Consider the following 18,966-nt stretch of genomic DNA (forward strand, 5'->3'; position numbering starts at 1 on the left):
GTCTTCTTTCCTCAGTTGTTCTCGTGTGGCCGATGCCGCTCGTTCCTGCGGCGCTCATCCCCGCGTCTTTCTCTTCTTGCTCTTCGACCTGCGAAAACGCGAAGCAGAGGGAAAGAAAGGAAAGAACAGAGATGGGAAAAGCCTGATGGGCGAGGCCGGACGACAGTGCCGCGCCTTCCCCGGACACAAAGAAAGTGGAGAACAAAACACAGCGACGATAGACGGAGTGAGACGCATGCAGACGGGTCGCAGTAAAAGCCCCCACGCACCTCCGTGGCGGGAAGGCTTACAGCCTGTACACGACACACCAGGGCCACGGGCATTTGAATGAAGAGACGAGCGGAGAAAACGGGGAAACCATGGGAGTTCTGAGCATGGAGGCGGCGACAAACACAGCGAAAGCGACAAGACGGCGCCCGACAAAAAAGCGCGAAAAAGAGAGACACTGGGGAGGCGATGAGAGGCTACGGCGCCCACTGGGCTGAAGGCGAAGACGGAATCTCTCGGCGGGCAAAGGGGAAAGGGGTTACCCAAGAGGAAAGGACGCAATCGGAAAGCGGCCTCGACGTAAAACAGAGAGTGGCGGGAATGAAGAACGAAGGGAGAGAGACGCGTTTTCACAGAGCCAGTTCTTACTTCCGGTCACGTTTTTTCTGCTTCTTCGCCTTGCGCTTGCGCTTTTTCCTCTCTGCACGGGGCACCAAAGAAAGCGCTTCAGCACGGATTTTCCTTCCTTCAGGGTTGAAAGGTTTTTTGACATGCGCATGCACTTCTCCCTTCCCTCTCCTTCTCTCTGATCCCTGGCCTTCGCCGCCCATGCCACTCTGCCTGCCGGCCACGCACCGCCCGCTGTTGCCTCACCCGACCGGGACAAGCATCATCTGACGCGCGGCTCCGTCTCCATCTGCGCCTGGCTGAAAAACTGGACGGCGGACGCTGTCACATGCCTCTGGAGACTGCCGACGCGCTCAACCTCCACGTTGTGGCACGGGTCCAGTCTTTCCTCTTCCTGTCTCTTTCGCCTCACCTCTCTCACTCTCACTGTCCGAGCTGCTGCTATCGGAGCCGCTGTCGCTGCTTGACGAAGAGGAGACTTTCCGCGACTTTTTCTTCTTCTCCGCCGAACGCGAGACGCCCGCGCCGCTCGGCGTGGTTGTGCGCATGCGTTTCCGCCGCAGAAAGTCGTTGTCGCTCTCCTCCGAGTCCGTCGCTATGCCGAGTGCCTCTCGAGCTCTCTGCAGAAAACCGGAAAACGCACCTCTCAATGCACCCAAGATGCCCACGTCCAATCTACCACGCCGCAGGAAAGAGGAAAGGCTGCGAGAGATTCCCCGCGCGTTTGCGCACTCCGCGGGGCTGGGCCAGTTCCTCATGTCTAAAAAGAACAGACCGGAGCGCTACCCGAGACGGGGGGGACAGTCTGGGAAGGAAGCTGTGGTGCGTCCGCACATACTTCTCACGAGTCGAGAACCACAAAGGCGGAATCGAGCTAGGCTACGTTAACTGAAAACGCACAAGGGCGATACTGCTGAGACCCTAAACCCTCAGCTTGTCTCGAGACCCCGTGTCGCCTTGTTAGTGCTTCAGCCTGTGAAGGGAAGAAAACGAAAGGCTTTGTCTTCTCGCTAGCAAAGCAAACGACGAAACAGATTGCTGGGCTTCAGCGTCAAGGCAGGCAATCTCGGGGAGGTGACCTTGGTGCCCACATTCAGGAAGGTGAATACACGTTTCGTCCACACTATACAAGCACACGACGAAGTGGATGTCTACAAGAAGTGGACGCCGGAGAGAAAACCAGAGGTGTAAAAAACTGGGAAAAGAAAGGCGAAAAGGTAAGGTATCTCACCTTGTCGTCTTCCTCCTCGTCTCTTTCCTGAACGCGGCGAAAGGCCAGCTGTGCATCGTCAGGTGCGTCTGTCGAGCCGGTCAGCATATTGCGGCACTGGTAGGCTAGGTGTCCGACTGCAGAAAGCCGCAGAGACCAGACGAAATTTCAGTGGAAAGAAGAAACAGACCGACAGCGGGAGGGATACAGAGCAAGACTGATAGAGAGGACGAGTGATGGGCAGAACACGCCCGCAAGCACAGACAGCGAGACAGAGAGAAAACGCCCGCTGGAAAGACGCAGAGAGGATCTAAAGTGGCAGAGAACAGAGAGCGAGTGCCGCAGAGAGAAGGCGAGAGAGGGAGAGGACGATTCCTGATGCGTCCGTCGAGGAAAGGCAGGAAACGCGGATGGCACGAGAAAAGTACACCGTACCTTGTTTGCATTTCGCGCATGCGCCAGGCGTGCGAGATGCGACGGATCCTGTGAGACGAGCAAGGACCAGCAGTTCTTGCGCCTTGTCTCGCAGGGACGCATCTGCAGCGGCTGTGTTTTCTGAGCCTTGTGGGGCGTACGGATCGTGCCCAACTGTGTCTCTCTGAAAAGAGGAGAAAAAGAACACATGCGAGGGAGGTCGAGATTCGAGGGCGCAGCGTTCAAATGCCTTTCAAAGCAAATCTGCACGCCCAAAGGCGGCACTGGTTGTCTGTAGGAAACAGAGAGAGACTGGAGAGATGGGAAAACAGAGAGATAAGACAGAGAGGAGAGGGCACAGTACGGAGGAAGATAGACTGAAAGAACGCTCCACAGAGAGACAACGCGGCGGTGTACCTGGCAAGACAACACAGGCCTTGAAACAGGTAGAGAGGCACAGAGCCAGACTTACACAGAAAAGAGCGTCTTGAAATGTAGATGTGAGGGTCAGGAGCTTAAGAAGAAGCAAACAGGTCCAGCAAGGAGCGAAAAGATCAAATTGTCAGGCAAGGAAGAAATCAAGCTCTGGAAAGGCGGCCTACCCAAATGGCGTGTGTTCGAAGAGTCAGCGAGACAGGAACCCGATTGCTGTCGGGCATGCGAACGTTGGTGACTGTGGCGGGCATCTTGGGGAAAAATCGCAGAAACCGTTTTCAATGGGGGAGGGGAAAACGGTCAGGGTACAGGAAGAGAGCGACACGACCGGCGCAAGAACCCGCGGCAAAGAACGCCCCGAAAAGTGCTCTTCTGGCGAATCTCCGCTTCAATCCCAGCTACGGAGAAGGACGGGAGAGAAGGGGAGAATTGTGGGCGTTGAACATTCAATGGAGCACTTGAACCGTGCGGCCGGGACACGTTTTGCGACAACTCGTCGAGAGAATGAGAACATAATCGAAGAAAAACCGGAGTCGCGAAAAGGATTCTCGGGTGCTCTCCTGTCGAGACGGAGGGGTAGAAACACGAGAAACGCGAAAGAAAAACCGGAAAGAACCGAAAGGTCGGCGGGTTCATGCAGAAGAAATGGACCTTTACGGCGGATACTGAAAAAAATCCGGGAAAAGACACCGAGACGGCGTTCCTACTCCTGTTGTTCCCTGACCCCGTTGACTCTCTCTCAGTACTAAGTGATTGACCACCGCAGATCACCACCGTTTTCGTTCACATAAACAGATTCTCCATCATGTTGAGTTTCAAGATTTCCTTTTATTTCCTCAGAGAAGATCGAAATGAAGAAGGAGTCGCTGGAGCCAAGCGCAGTCTGTTGAGTCCGCCAGCTGTCGTCAGCGTGGCCAAGTTTTCTCACATGGCGGGGAAAGAAAATTTGTGCCGTTGCTTTAAAGGATTTGAACCGGAAGGAACTCCGCCGTCGCTTTTCATTGTTTGTCTTCTCTTCCTTACCGCTTTCTCTAGTTTTCTCCCCTTTTTTGTCGCCTGACTTCGCGAATTTGAGCGGAAAGCGGGTACTTAAAGTATGCGCTAGCCTGGTGGTTCTTAGCAGGACAGGAACAGCGACACCGTTTCGCACCCGTACCGGCCTCTTTCTGAGGCATTTCCCTTCCGAAGGACACAGTACTCCATAGCTTTCCACGTGAAGCTGCATACACTTCAATTCGTAAGGTAACAATGGGTTTCTCACCCTCCTGTACACAGCTGAAACAACACTGTCACAGGTTCTCTAGGTCTCGAGGAGTCAGGAACGTAACTTGCGCGTTCTTGCCACTGCTATTCAAACTGCTATTCTCACCATTCTTAAAGTGGTAGAAAGGAAGGGAAATAGAGGCGTACGCCTTTGAACTCGGCGCTGGCACAGAGCAACCGAAATGCCTTCTTCATTCACCCCACAGATCCCCGACATTCGCAAGTGCGTCGTTGTTTCGCGAGTAAATTGGGGTGTCTGTGCGTCTCCTCAGAAAGAGAAATTCAGACTTCCCAAATTCTGGTTTAGACCCTCTATGTACTCTCTGGTCTCGAAGCTGAATTTCGATGACGTGCACGTCTGTAGAGGGACTTGGGTGTGTGTTCTAAGAAGAAAGCGGAGGAAAGAGAAGTACCATCGCGCCTCGAAAGTTCGTCACGTAGGCCGCTATTATCTACACTGCAACCAGAAGAAAACAGTACAGTGTAAAACGCTGGCGAAAAGGGCGATTCCTCCTTTTGTGCGCACGGAAGAATGAAAACTGGGCCGCTCTTCCCAAGAACGAGAAAGAGAAAGGTCGTATGCACACCCTTTCAAAAAGTCGTTTTCGGTCTCGAACAGTCGCACGTCTTGCTTTTTTTATCCCTGTAAGAATGCAGATCGCCATGCATCTACCGCCTCGTCACTTCACTTGTCAGGTCTCGTCTCCTGAACTTCTTTATTTGGCTACCTAAGTGTGTGATGTTTCGGTTCTTTTCCGATGTCACCAGACTGTCTGTAATTTGTGCTACCATGGCCCTAGGCATGAAACACTCGTCGACCTACGCGTTGAGCACTGGGTTGTAACCGTGAATGAGATGGCCGGGAAATAGGACAGTTGTCGGCGGACGATCTTTGAAGCGAAATGCAGGTTGACTCCGGATCCGAAACCGTGTCAGCAAATGTTTAGAGACAAGCTTGCAGGTTTTTTCTGCCTTTTCAATGCATACGAGCTTTCAACCGAGATTTCGGTCACTGACATTCAAGTGCCGTACTCTCGTGTTTTTCGTGACTCTCTTCCATTCTTGTGCTTAATGCGACCGTCCAACAGGTTCTTCCCGAAGGCCTGACACTTTCCTCTCTTCTGGCTGTTTTGTTGGTTCTCTTCTCCGCCAGTTTGTATCCCTTTTTGCCGTTCGGACTGAGCTTTCGGGTCCGCTTCTGCGCCTGTCGTTACTCCTGGATCCGCACATTCTCCCCGTACCGTTTCGATTCCGGTTGACCTCTCAGCCTCTCTGGCATGTCCTTTTCTTTCGTCAGTTCTTTCTTGGGTACTGACTTGGGGTCCGCGCGTTTCAAAACCATGACTCGCCCACAGCTGCTTCCTGCGGCGTCAAAGCCGCTGCTCAGGTGGAGACCCTCTCACTGCCTTTTTCTCTCCGTCCTCGCTCTCTTGTTCGTCTCTCGCCAGTTCGCTTCTGCTTACTCTGCATCCCCTTCGCCCTCCGACCATGAGGACCAAGCAAAGAACCAGATACCCCCCTCGCCTCCCTCCCCCGAGGACGGCCCGCCGACGGCCGACTCCTGGTCGAGTTCTCTGAGTCAGTTTTTCACTGCGCTTCGCTCTTCTCCTTGGGAGTGGCTGCGATCTGGCGTCGAGCCAACGATACGAACGCCTTTTTACGAGAGACATGTCGAGGGAGTTGAGGGAGCGCGGCGCCCTCAAGAAGTGTTTGACTACATCGTCGTTGGGGCTGGAGCTGCTGGATGTCCGTTTGCTAGAACCATGGCCGACGCAGGTACCTCGCCAGAAAACGAACGAATCGCGGCTTGGGGAACCGACACGGACGGGGGATTTCTCAGGGTCTGTACAACTAGGACCGTTTTACGGGGCGAAAACAGGCACATGGTGACGAGAGCCTAACAAAGTCGTGTATCTCCCCTTCGACTCTCACAGGAAACCGATTCGCACATGCCAGTATGAGACTCTTCCTTTTGCCATGGGTAGCCAGGAAGGGAGGGGCTGGTGCTGGCGCATCTGCATTGCTACTTGCGTGAACGTGTATCCAGCAGAAACTGCTCATTGGCGTGGAGTCAAAAGGTCACTGCAAACAGCCAGAACAGGCGTGGACTATCCCTCGATCTCAAACCAGGCTCCACACCTCGCACGTTGTGTGCGTATACACATGCAGAACTGCATACATTCCTACGCGCTTCCTTCTAGTATGCCATTTGGTTCCCTTCCTTTTTCTTGTGCCTCTTCAAGGGAAGCGGGTCTTGGTGATAGAGCGGGGCCACGCGCGTTCTCGAGCGCAAACTCCTGCGGCGATGGACTTGAATGGAGCTGGACGCGGCATCAACGACGACAGCATCAGTCAGCCTGTCATCACAACTCAAGGCGTACGGACCCACATCGGCAAAGTCACGGGCGGAGGCACGAGTGTCAACGTGGGGATTATGGTGCGGGAACTCGACGAGTATTTCCATTTCCTCAACGACCAATATGGACATTCTTGGGACACCAAAACCCTTCGTAAGGTGCGCGCTGAAAACCGCCGTTCGGTGCGAGAACAGAAGTAACGCTACCACAAGGCAAACTGCGCAGATATCCACACAAGCCTCCATACATGAAAACGTGCCATTATATACATATACATATGTGTATATGTGTATCTGAAGTATCACACTTATGTGTCACTGTGTGTGGCTGCGTCTTGGTATCTACAGCCGGGCGCCCGGTAGTCCTGAATGCTGAATCCATGAGCGTGAAGATTGTAGTAGAGTTCAATATATGTCCACGATTTAAACGGTAGAGAGGGCTTTGTATATGTGTGTCTTTACTCGCACGCCCGTGGGGGTTTCTATGTACTCACGTGTTTCGGTGTGCGTCCGGTTAGCTGCTTGTCAACATACATATTTCTTGATTTGTAGTCAGAGGATGTGTCTACTTTTGTGGTTTCCTTCGCGGGTTTGTCGGTGCATGCGTGCTGACACGTGAACAAGCATGTGCGTGTCGGTGTACGTACAGGCATGTGTGCAGATGCATGCTTGCATGCGTCTAGCCGCTTGTATGTTCTTATTGGTGTTAAATTGCCTTTGTGAGCGCATGCCCTCAGGCCTCTACTTGGATAGAAGACAAAGTCTCCTGCCCCATGCCGCAGGAGAACGCTTTTTCTAGAGCAATCTGTCAGGGCCTAGCTGATCAAGGGTTCACGCCCCACGGAGGCTTCGATGCGACGGGCAAAAATTATACGTACCCCATTCCTGTATCTGCCGAATTGAGACATGGAGAATTCTGGGGGGCCATGTCGCTCTTCAATTCTTCCGCTTCGGGTTTCAGGAATGCAGCAGACCTTTTCTTGGTTGACGAGTTCTCTGGAGCAGAAAGCATTGAAAATTTTACGCCCGCGAAAAACATCGAACTGCTTACCGATCACATCGTGTTGGTACGAAAGCGTAACATAAAGCCCAGATTGGCCAACGTTAGTTTGTTTGTGTTGCCATACACTCGTAACCGCCTTTGCAGATATGCTGTTGTATCCTCTCTTGACACGAAAGGTTTCCAGACGCATCCAAATCGATGTTTCGGGTAAAGAACCCCAGGGGATAGTTGCTTCGTGTGTTTCTACTTCTTGAGGATCCGAAAAGGTACCTTTAACTGTGCAGAAACAGATCATCACCGAGCTGTGGGATGTAAAGGAGCAGATATGCATACCAAGGTTTGTAGACCAATGAAGACACGTGGTGCTCATTATTTTTTGTATAACCCCTATGAAACAAGTCCACATGCCTGCATATATATATATATATATATATATATATATGGCGTGGGAAATACAGTTGGCAGGTGTGCATATCATGGATTCTGCGAATTCTCCGGTATCGCATATACCCTCGTGGTCGTAGAGAGGCATGCTACAGTTACCCTAAATTCTAGTTGCATTGAACATCGATCAAAGAAATGTTCAAGACTATACAACTGCATAGATCTACAAACATCTACGTGCATCTGCTGCCGTAAAGGAGTGCAGTTGCGTATGCACCTACAGGCCTAGTAGGAGGTAGATGCTTGTCAAAGGAGTGTATTCTTGCAGATTTGACGCAGTCGTTTTTGTCGGAAGTCCTTTTCCTCGAACTCGAGTCCATTCACTACCCTCTGCGTGTCCCATGTGTTTCTTTCCAGAAAGTTCTGTTTGACAGATCGGGCAACCGTCCTCGTGCGAGATGCGTCAATTATCGTCGAACGCAAGAATCCGACCTGGCATCTCTGGGAGAAGGTCCACCACGAAGAAGGGAAAACAATATAGGTGCGGTTTCAAACGGAATGAAAAATTCTAGCGAGGCGGCAATTCCTCGCATCCACAAATGCGCATCACTCTTTGGTTGTCTTTATCTAGTGCCATCCCCTCGGCATTACGAGATTCGGGAACAACGGCGTAACTCGCAAAGTGGAAGGAACGCGTCGGTCACGCCCAAAGCACGGTACCAAACAGAAAGCTCTGAAACAGAAGAGACAAACGTTACATGAAACTGATACACAAATGCGCTTGCACGTTTTTGTATATCCTCCCATGTACATAAATATATATATATATATATAATATGCATATATATACATATATATATGTATATGGACGTTTGTATCTCAGCGCGCTTTCTTCCATTCGTCGACTTTCTCTGCTTCTGTGTTTGCCTGTGTCGCCATCCCTTTTTGACTTGTTCTCGTTGTTTCCCGCTTTTGCAACCCTTCCCTTTCCATGTGTTTTTGTTCGCTGTGTTTCCTTGCCTCCGCAGGCGCGAGGCCTGCTGAGACGCTCCTGTCGAAGGTTGGGTCGTTTTTTGCTCCACGCGTCTACCACGCCTGTGTGAAAGAGGACGGCGAAATCGTCATGTCTTCTGGAGCGATTTTGTCGGCGGTGAACCTCTTCAAGTCGGGCGTGGGGCCAGCTGAGCAGATTAAGGCTCTCGGTCTTCCCCTCGTTCTCGACGTACCCCAGCTGGGCCAACGCTTCTCGGATCGAATCGCTGTCCCCATTGGTGTCTTCCTGACCCGGCGACAGCAACAGACTTTCAGCAAACCCCGAATTTCCGACGTCATTGGATTTAGAGCCTTCGGCCCCGACTGCTCAGACTTCAAGTGCGAAGCGAGACAAGAATGGAAAGGAAGCGCGCGGTGTCCTTCGGTCACCTGTATCGCACGTATACACATCTGAGTACCCACAAATCTAGCGACTCCTTGGTTCGTAGTGAGACGTGAAGAAGACCGCCTGCTACCCTCGTTTACGTCTGAGGCGTTTTCCCAGCGGTCGAATAGGGTGCGAGTTCTACGTCTGTATGCATGCATACCTCTCTCGTCCTCTTTCGATAGGTAAACATATAAACTTGCTGCCTCTCGAATTCAACTGTGCAGATGTGAAGTCACATGCACATGCATATATATATAAATATATATGCATGTTCCTGTGTTTCCGCACAGTTTGCGTAATGTTTCGAGTGTGCGTTCGTTGGCTGTCCGGTCTCAGAATAGGCGAGAGGACTTTGAAATGCACTCAGGTCATCGTCGAAACGATGTACGGTCCACATGCCATGGACGGGCCCATTTATGCGGCGCGCGCACTCGTCCCGCCTCATCTGCGCAACACCAGAGTTATCGAAGCGACGTTTCAGATTTTCAGTCGGTGTGCACAGCTCTCCAGAAGGGAAAGATTTCTGAAGCCTGTCTGCTTGGTTCTTAACAGAGGCATCGAATGCGCAAGGTAATTCCCCTCTCATTGGAAAGGATACACTTCCAAAACGCACACAAATATTCTTGTGTAGAAGTTGTTCGTTCCAATGCGAGCATGCGTCTAGGCGCATGAAAAGGTTCCGAAGCTTTCGGCAGAAAATAGAACGTGCATGTGGGTTGCCATTTTTAAACAGGCTCCGCTCCGAAATTGTTTCCTCCTACGCGTCTCTGCTTTCCTTGTCACCCGTGTTCCGGTCTTCAGCCGCACGGCAGTTCAGTTTTCCTTCACTTCGGAGCCCAAGTCACGAGGCTATGTTTCGCTGGACAAAGACGGAAAAGTGACAGTGGAGGCGAACTACCTTAAGGATCCCCAGGACTTCTTCGACGCGGTTCGCGGTGTGCAGTTGGCGATTGAAGTAGGCCTCACGTCTTCATTTTCTCACTCTTTTGCAGCAGACCGCCTCGAGAATCCTATTTTCCCTTTGCTGGAGTTTTCCCCGCGCTGCTTCTCGCCAGAAATTGCCGCCTTCTCCTGCACAAGATCCCATAAAGACACATGCACCAAGGAAGGCAATGGACCTAAGGATACTGCTAAGGCCAAAGACATCTCGTTTCCGACTTCCACCCAAAAGAGTTACTTACTTGTCTCCTGTCTCTGCGCGGTTTTTTCAGCGTGTCAACGGAGACGCCTTTCGCGGTCTTATCGACTCTGTCGGAAAAACAGCTTGCCCAGTGATGCTTCTGGATGCTTTTCTTCAAATTGTCACGAGGCTTCTTGAGCAAACGTCGCCCACCTCGGTGACTCCTGAGTTGCTCGAAGAAGTAAGCGAACACTTCTAGTCCACCAACTACCTTCCTTCTGCGTATATATGTATATTCGTACTTATGTACATATATGTCTATATATATATATATATATATATATATATATATATATTTGTATATATGTCGGGAAGAAGGACTCTACGTCTGCATTTCTCTGTGCCTGTTGGGGATCAGTGTGGAAGCAGACCAGCGTTTCTCGTTTGGCTGTATTGCTGTGTGCATGCATTCATATCTAAAACCGTACACGACACTCCCACGCATGCACGCATATATGCCCAGTCACAGGAATGTGGATGCATACGTGCAATGCGTTTTTGGAAGGTCCGAAAGCATCACGATAACTTGGCCCACCTATACCCGTTTTCCGACAACGGGGACAACGACGAGAATGACGGGAACGACGAGAGCATGAGCGTGCAGAACCCAGAAGGTATGAGGGGGTCAAAACCAACACTTCAGAACTTCTAAAGCGCAGAGAAACGAACACGCAAAATGCGAGAAATGCAGACAGAACAGAAACATAAGCACATGTATAAACGTATTATGCTCATATATTTACATGTATATTCGGAGTTATTGAATTGTCGATTTGCCCTCAAAAGGAGTCGAAGATTTGCGTCTACATGCTCATCTCATGACGCTGTTTTTCACAAATATATTCGCATATATGTATGTGTGCATGCACGCATATCCACGTATTTACGCGTTCCTCCCCATATGTGTGTATATAGGTACTTTCTATATACAGTGCGAGTAAGGCTGTACACGCGTTTCTTGTGTAGCGGATGGGTGGCGTTTGCGTGTCTGGCCATTTGGTCACTTCGCCGTTGCTGGTTTGTCTTGTCTTTGTCAGGGGAAACGAAGGAGAGCCCCACACCGGTGAAAGGAGAGAGTCGCCTGGATTCTCTGCAGAGAATCGCAGAAATGCAACAGCTGCTGGAGGATTTGGTTAGCCACGAAGAAGACGCGGAAACGACCGAACCTCAGCCACGCAGTTCCCATGTGCATACACTCCGCCTGCATCGTCTAGCTGGACTCCTGGACGAGACACTTTGCAGCAACACGTGCAGAGTTGTAGATGATCGCTTCCTCTATGGCATGTACACGAAAACGTGTCCGTGGAACGACGCGTATTACGGCTTTTATGGCCTCTGTAGCGCTGCTGCGCCCCGTTCGTCTGAAAACTCACGCAGAGAGTTTGTTGCCGATTCAGAAGAGGGAAGCGAGGACGACGACCATGACCTTGTCCTCAAGTTTGAAACGAAGGCAAGGCGGTTCCAGCAAAAAGAATCTGTTCTCTCCTCTGGGCAGTGGGCTGCTACATTCCCACCTCTGCTTCCATGTACGGTCGCACGAAACAATCATTATCAAAAGAACAATAAGAATCAAAAGCCTCCCACATCAGTCAGTCACGGCGTTAGATTTAAGAGTGCAAGGACCTCAGACTCCTCGCACGTTTAACTGCGTTTCTCGTTTCACTCGCCGTTTCCGGTTTTCAGTTCCTCCCGTGATCAAGCTTGGTCGAGTTTACCTTTTCGCTTCTCTGTGTCTATCATTTCTAGTCAAAATGTACATCGTACCCGTGAGCTCCCTGGGTGCCCCGAGACATTCGCTGCACGGATATGCGTCTCTAGCGGCATGTCTGCGTATACCGGAATCTACAGCAAGAAACGCATATACGCCAATATTCGCAGGTATTGGTAGCTGTATGCGCCTATACGTAGATTGCCGCGTCCACAGGCAAATGTGTGCTTGAACAGAACAGCGATCTTAGTCCTTCAAAACTCCCGTCGCGGCTAGGCTTTTTGGCAGCACGTAGCCAGTCTGGGTTCCACGTTGTGCTGCCTTTTCTAGGCGAGACGTGCCTGCATTTCTTTCTTCTGCTTCAGCACCGGACGACCCCAAGGAAATTGCGGAGTACGTTTTGACTTACATGAGCAGCATTTGGCATCACGCCGGGACCGCCGAAATGGGAACTGTCGTGGACGATCTCTTCCGCGTTAAAGGCCTAGACGGCCTCTCGATTGTCGACGCTTCTGTTCTCCCCCAAATCACTCGTGGCAACCCAACCGCGACACTTCTGCTCATGGGACGGTGAGAGATAGAATCGTGGAGCTTTCCGAAAAAAAGGCATCGAAAAAGACAACAGAGAGAACTTGGCCGACACAGGCGAGCGGCTGTAACTGCACTCGCACCGCGAGGACGGCCTCGCGATTATCGAGGCTTTCTGATCAGCGGAAAGTTGGAGTCGGGTGAAAGGCGTACCGAAAAAGGTGAAACGCCGCTCCAAACCCGAACTTCAGAGCGCGCAAAGGGGACTTGACTCGTGTTTCTCGCCTCCGAGAATCTTCGACGTCTGTGCTAGGACTTAGCGTTCACCGGGAAAACCAGGCTTCAGTCGTGTGTGTCACCGTTTGGAAAGAAAAATACACGACAAGGAGAGTGAAATGGAAACACGTGAAAGGCAGGAAAGCCTCAGTGAGAAAAAAAAAAATCATGGACGTTCCACAGGTAGTGGCTTTTCCAAATTACCCGTACAATTACAAATGTGCACACATGCAGTGCCCTGCATTCATCTCTCTGCATCTCTCTCTCAATATATATATATATATATATATATATATATAAACATATATATATTTATATGAATAAATACATATATGTATATAATTATATACACGGGTAGGTGTGTGCGTATCTATAAATATGCACGCCTATCGATCTGCATGTTTGTCTGGAGAGGACTGTGAAGCTCCGACCGCTTCTGCCGCTATGGAGTCTCTTTGTGTGTTGGCTGGTGTTGCAGCTACGCCGCACTGAGAAAACTGGAGGCTCAGAGCCGTTCCGAAAGAGCAGGCGCCTGAGGGCGTGTGCTGAGAAACCTTGCTTCAAGGAACGGAAACAAGAAACAGCTTCTAGACTTCACCGCACTTTGCCTACCTCCGTTTCCGCCGTCGCAGAGGCCTCAAAAAACTCCCGCCTGGATAGGCTTCCTCCTGTCTACGAGACAGCCGACGGTCGGCATGCGGGCCCAGCTTCCCCCCGGTTTTGTGTGCCTCTCTCCCTCTCTCGCCGTTCACAAAAACTTCCTTGTCTCGTCATATGCGTGCATACCTCGACGCACCCGCTGTGGGCTACGCCAGGGGTCCGATGGCGGGAGGAGTGCGACAGGCGGTTTTGTATATTCTGGTGTGTCTGCAAATGTTGTGTGTGGATGTTGCGTATTGTTCGCTGTTTGTATGGACGCGCGCAGCAGGTTTTCGAGGCTTTTTCTTTCGCGAACGCAGAGAAGGGAGAGAGCACCACCCGTACCCTTTGTCCTTAGGTTTCCTTTTATCCAGGGGGAAGCCTAACCTGGAACCAAGTCCCATTAACCATTAATGCATGTGCAAAAATGCATCTGCGTCGTTCTCGCCGTCACTTGTCTCGGTTTTCCGCCAGTGTTTGTGTCTCTCCGTTTCCGCGCAACTGGTTCCCTGTTAGAAAGACCTTCCGTTCCTTCCCCACCCTCTGCTCTGTTTCCGCAACGATGCGCAGTAGCGGCTGAACCTCGCAACTTCGAGAAATTGCCTCGCGTGCGCAGAGAGAAAACACCGCGGATTCGTGTCAGCTCGCCGCTGCCACCGTTCGCGGCGGACACAACGGGGTGTATCTGGGACAGTGCAGTGCTGAGGAAGATTTGAGAAACAAACGCGAGAGTGTGAATCAACTCTAAGTCTTTCCACTCTCACGGATACCTCGGGTTTTACCCAAGCCCGCTATCCTGAACGCGTCCAGCTAGGCGTACTCTAATAGACTCAAAAACTTACGTCCACGCGGCTCTGTGCGGAATTCCAGAGACACCTTTGCGGAGGCCTTTCTGGGTTTGCCTGTTCCATCTACTGCTGTCTGTTCACCTGAACGTCTACGTCGCTCCATTTGTGCTGCCTCTTTTATAGCCCGATTGGAAACGATCTGTTGGTTCTTGAAAATGTCGCAAATCATGTAGCAAAAGACCTAGACACAAGACTCGAGTCGCGTCGAAAAAGAGTTTGGACACCAAGCGCCGAAACGAGACCGCAGCCGAGCCACCAAAAGCCTGAACAGAATCGCCCTGCTCTCTCAAGGCCCGACCCAGAATGCCAAAAGAACGCTTCTAATCGATTTTGACCTTTGAAGTTCAAGTTACATTTCCGAGGTTTCGGTAGACCGTCGTTCTATCGCGAGAGGCCGCCTGTGTGCTCGAGGGAGCACAGCAGCGGGCTCCGAAGGGGATCGCAGCCCCAGCTGACAACCGTCCGCGAAGCGGCTAGTTGGGCGATTCTTCGCTGGATAATCGAAGATCCCATGAAACGAGGAAAGATGACTTCCTCTAGCCACTCTCGGATCTCTAAAGAAAACACGACAGGAAACACACAGACGACACGCGATTCGATTCCGGAACCCTGAAGAGCCAAGACAAAAACACGAGCTTGGGGAACACCCTCACGAGCGCTGCGACTCTAAAAGGTGGCACCAAGAGAACGGAAACGAAAAGAAGGATGCATAGAATAGGTCTGGTCTTCTCAATCGCTCCGTTCGGCGCGCGCTTCGTTCGCGTCCCATTTATCGGGATTACCTTTCCTTTCCTGTTTTGCTTGTTGATCGGTATCTTCGTCTTCGTGCTCTTCGCTGTTTCTCTCCTTGGCCCTTCCCTTTCCTCCTCCGTCGGCGTCTCGCTCCGTCGCGGCGGTCTTTGTCGCTTCGCGTCTTCCTCCTTCTGTCGCTGTCTCCTTCCCGCGTTCTCCCTCGCGGTGACGCGCTCCTGTTGGTGCTTCGCTCTCTGGGTCGTAGGAACGAATGTAGGCTAGCACTTGCTGAAGCGTAAATTGGGCTGCACAGAGACAAGCGGAGACAAACGAAACGCGGACAGGCAAGAAGAGAGACATGAACAGAGGAAAGAAGGGAACGCGGGCGAGCGGCAGAATTTGAGAAATGCCGCGAGTGCTGAAGAGGCGGAGCGACGACGTTTCGTCTAAGCGCTAGGCCGTCGGCTGGTTCCCCAGAGGGCGCGCACACCGTACGCTCCAGGAAGACATGCGAGAGAGAAAAGAAAAGAGAAAACAGGGGGAAAGGGAGGCCGAAGCCGGAGAGAGATGCGAAACCACAGGGACGAGAGTCCCCACGAATCGAGAAAAAGAACGGAAGGGGAGGGATAAAGATGGCCATACAGCCCCGCAAAGAACGGAAGCACCGAGGAGACCCAGGGATGCGATGGCGCGATTCACGGCGCCAGAAAAGACCGCAAAACCCCGGAACTCAGCAGCTGACACAAGACGAAGCAAACGCCGCCACAACCGTCTAGAAGGTGGAGAAGACGCCAGCTTACGCGGGGCAGTGTCGTCTGTCATGTAGCCAAACAGGCTCTCTGCCTCTTCCTCCGATTGTTCGTAAGGGCCTCCCTCGTGCCTATCCCCGTCTCGCGCTTTCTCTTCTCTCTCTCGCTTCTCTTTTCGATCCGCCAGGGTGCGGTAAAAGTCGACGACAAACCCCGCAAGCAGTTCTTGGGTGTCGATAAACGACAGAGTCCCGTCCAGCCTGTACATGCTTTCCAGCGACTGGAGCTGAAGAAAAAGAGACAAACTGAAAACGCAGACTGCAGAAAGCGAAGGGCTGACGCGCAGCCTGAAGTGAGGAACCCTCCAAAGAAGAGCGCGGCGGCACACGCGGGTTTTCAGGAAGCGGAACACAGAGTGCTCTCGGGCAGGACCACGCACACACGCCAGGCACTGTAGCAAAAAGGAGAGAGAATCCGGAAGAAAATCGAGGAACAGTGGGCTGCCGCCAAAGTGTATCGCTTGCGGCCAATACGAGAAACCAAAAGCGTGTGCCGCAAAAACGAAAGAGCGAGAAAGATAACAGCAGAGGTACGAGTGGAAATGCCGGGAGCGACTGAAGCGCGAAACAGAGGCGACAGGGAAACAGGGGAGGAAACCGTCGGGCCGAGAGAGCCCAGTCAGAGGGTATTCCAGAGAGACACAAGACACAAAAAGACGCACCATCGTGGAAGCTCGCCTCTCTTCTCCCTCGCGAATGCGGCGTTCAACGTCTCTCAGCAAGTCGCCCTCGCGGATGGAGATACACTGCGCTGGAGAAGAGGACATGTCAACCAAGAGGGTCCGAGTCTCTCCTCGGTCCTTCCTTTTGCGTTTTGCCGTGTCATGGGGCCGTCCCGGTTCACCCGGTTCCTGATGGATTTACGCCCTGTTCTCTCTCTCCCTCTCTTCCTCTCTCTCTCCCTCTCTCTCTCCCTCTCTTCCTCTCTTCCTCTCTCTCTGCCTCTCTTCCTCTCTCTCTGCCTCTCTTCCTCTCTCTCTCCCTCTCTCCCTCTCTCTCTCCCTCTCTTCCTCTCTCTCTCTCTTCCTCCCTCTCTCTCTTCCTCTCTCTCTCCCTCTCTCTCTCTTCCTCTCTCTCTCTTCCTCTCTCTCCCTCTCTCTCTCGTTCTTGCAGGCCTCGCCTCTCGACGCCCCGCGCTCTGCGCCTATCGGCTTTGGACCGCACCCTGAAACCTCAGCCCTCTTCACGGCTGCACGGCTGCTTCGCTGCGTCTTTTCCGTTGTCTGTCTCCCTCTTCTCGTCCCGTCTTGCCTCTTTCGTGTCAAAGTTTTGCCGTTTCCCTCTTTTCCGTCTGTGCCCGGACCATCTTTGTTACACCCATCCAAGTTCACAGTCGGTCTTACTCGCCAACGCATGGAGCCAAGCGTCGCGTTCCGTTTGAGACTTTGCCTAAGAGAAAAACGGAAAGAAACGGGAAAACCAGTCGCATCTTGACCCTTTCGTTTCTCTCTTGCGCTCGGCCTCTGGGTGCACTTCTGCGTGGAAACAAAAGCGTCTGAACGCTTTTCTCAGGCGAGAGTGCACGGAAGCATCTTTTTGCGCGTTTCTCCCGTGATAGCTCCGTGGCTGTTTCTCATTCCCTCCCCGCGTTTTCCCTCGTTTCCGCCTTCCTGTGCCTGCTCACTTTCCAGTAGTGAGAGCGTTCGCGCGTCTGCAGCAGGAAACTGCATGCATCGTGCGGAGGGGCGACCAGCTGCGGGAAACAGAAAAGAAGCATTTCCAAATGACGGGAAACTGATTCGCGGAAGAGACAAGGAATCGGGCCTGAGAAGGACGGGAAAGAACGAAAAAGAAAACAGAGAGATGCCTACCTGGACGCAATCTCGCAGAGGAATGAATGTCCACCGGCCTTGACGCTTCGCAGATCCAGAGACTTGCGCCTGAGACGACCACGAAGAAGACGACGACGGAGAAAGGGAACAAGAAGGAGAACAAGGAGGAGAGCAAGGAGACGAGGCCGAACAGGAATCTGACGAAGGGGAAGACGGATCGTCTGCTGTCTTGGCATACCAGAGCGCCTCGGGCCGCAAGAGACAGCGCCGAGCTTTCCACGTCGTTACATCCTGCGGCGAAGGAAGCGGCGAAGTCGGGAAGAGAGACAAGACACAAGTCAAGGACGATGACAGACAACGGACAAAGCCAGGCATCAACGCGCGTGGAGAAGCTTTCACGAAGAGTAGAGGAACAACCAAAGACAGAGGCACAACAAATGACTCAGGATGCAACAAATGCTACATCTATCTCCACATCTATACATATCTAAAAACATATGTATGTATATAGAAAGATATAAGTATCGTTTGTGGCGTGTGGATGAAGAAAGAAAGGAACAGTAGTGACGGGGAGATGGGAACAGAGAGAGGAAAGGTAAGAAAAGGAAAGGACAGGGAACGTACCTTGCTTGCCTTCTCGAGGATCCCCTGTCGCACAGCCTGAGAGGAAAATGCAGAAAAAAGCGAGGTTCGAACCGAGAGGAAAGAGAAGCGCAGCGGAACGCGGTTTCCAAAACCGTTTCTAGACAGAAGTTTTCTCTTCCCGAGAGAAATGCAGAAACAGAACTGTCCCGGTTTTGCGTCTGTCAGCGGCAATATCGAAGACTCGCACGCAAGGCATCGGGACGCAGGCTGGTGATGAACTGCTTTTTGATCCTTGTGTACAGACCCACGCGGTTTTCCACTTCTGAACCACAGAGCCTACGCGCCGATACAACTATGAATCCAGAGGTATTTATACACGTAGGAATCTACATAAATATACGGATATAAATGTTTTATTTAGTGGCGTAGGCGTGTTTGCGGAAGGCACAAAACAGAAAAGGAAAGGAGGAGGTCTCGCAGAGAAGACGAGCAGGGAGGAAGGGGCGAGAACGCAAAGTAAGGAAAGACCATGATACGGATCGGAAGCGAAAAGGAAACAAACGGCAAAAAGAAGACGATCTGCAGCCTACGTTTTCCTCCATTTTCTTCGGAATAAATATCTCAACATGACGGCGCGTTCATCGATGCCAGCGTCGCCTGAAGAAACCCGAACTTCTGGGAAGAAGCGGGCGGCGTCGACGACCCCTCAAGAAAAACGCGTTTTGCTTCTTGACAGCCGCCGTTCTTAGAACAGACTCATGAGAGCGACAAGAACGCAAACGCTCAGAAA

General features: G+C 51.9%; 3 protein-coding genes across 3 annotated transcripts; 1 reads left to right on the forward strand and 2 right to left on the reverse strand.

Moving 5' to 3' along the window:
• Nucleotides 1-54: 54 nt before the first annotated feature.
• NCLIV_019300 (putative zinc knuckle domain-containing protein) lies at nucleotides 55-2,925 on the reverse strand (the record flags this gene model as incomplete). The annotated part of the gene is made up of 6 exons (XM_003882124.1): nucleotides 55-88; nucleotides 637-688; nucleotides 1,028-1,235; nucleotides 1,847-1,962; nucleotides 2,261-2,423; nucleotides 2,842-2,925. The coding sequence occupies 6 exons, from the start codon at nucleotides 2,923-2,925 to the stop codon at nucleotides 55-57; spliced, it is 657 nt and encodes a 218-aa protein (XP_003882173.1).
• Nucleotides 2,926-5,277: 2,352 nt separating this feature from the next.
• Nucleotides 5,278-13,328, forward strand: NCLIV_019310 (putative GMC oxidoreductase; the record flags this gene model as incomplete). Its single annotated transcript, XM_003882125.1, has 12 exons — nucleotides 5,278-5,713; nucleotides 6,181-6,452; nucleotides 7,031-7,360; nucleotides 8,098-8,221; nucleotides 8,709-9,051; nucleotides 9,437-9,670; nucleotides 9,902-10,055; nucleotides 10,312-10,461; nucleotides 10,786-10,894; nucleotides 11,318-11,717; nucleotides 12,319-12,558; nucleotides 13,271-13,328. The coding sequence occupies 12 exons, from the start codon at nucleotides 5,278-5,280 to the stop codon at nucleotides 13,326-13,328; spliced, it is 2,850 nt and encodes a 949-aa protein (XP_003882174.1).
• Nucleotides 13,329-14,660: 1,332 nt separating this feature from the next.
• NCLIV_019320 (conserved hypothetical protein) lies at nucleotides 14,661-18,778 on the reverse strand (the record flags this gene model as incomplete). The annotated part of the gene is made up of 9 exons (XM_003882126.1): nucleotides 14,661-14,833; nucleotides 15,062-15,316; nucleotides 15,812-16,046; nucleotides 16,482-16,570; nucleotides 17,163-17,208; nucleotides 17,444-17,512; nucleotides 17,631-17,699; nucleotides 18,216-18,251; nucleotides 18,767-18,778. 9 exons carry the CDS (start codon nucleotides 18,776-18,778, stop codon nucleotides 14,661-14,663), a joined length of 984 nt encoding a protein of 327 aa, XP_003882175.1.
• Between the last annotated feature and the right edge of the window lie 188 nt (nucleotides 18,779-18,966).

Source organism: Neospora caninum, chromosome VI (genome assembly GCF_000208865.1).
Source record: "Neospora caninum Liverpool complete genome, chromosome VI".
In the NCBI taxonomy this organism is placed as follows: domain Eukaryota; phylum Apicomplexa; class Conoidasida; order Eucoccidiorida; family Sarcocystidae; genus Neospora; species Neospora caninum.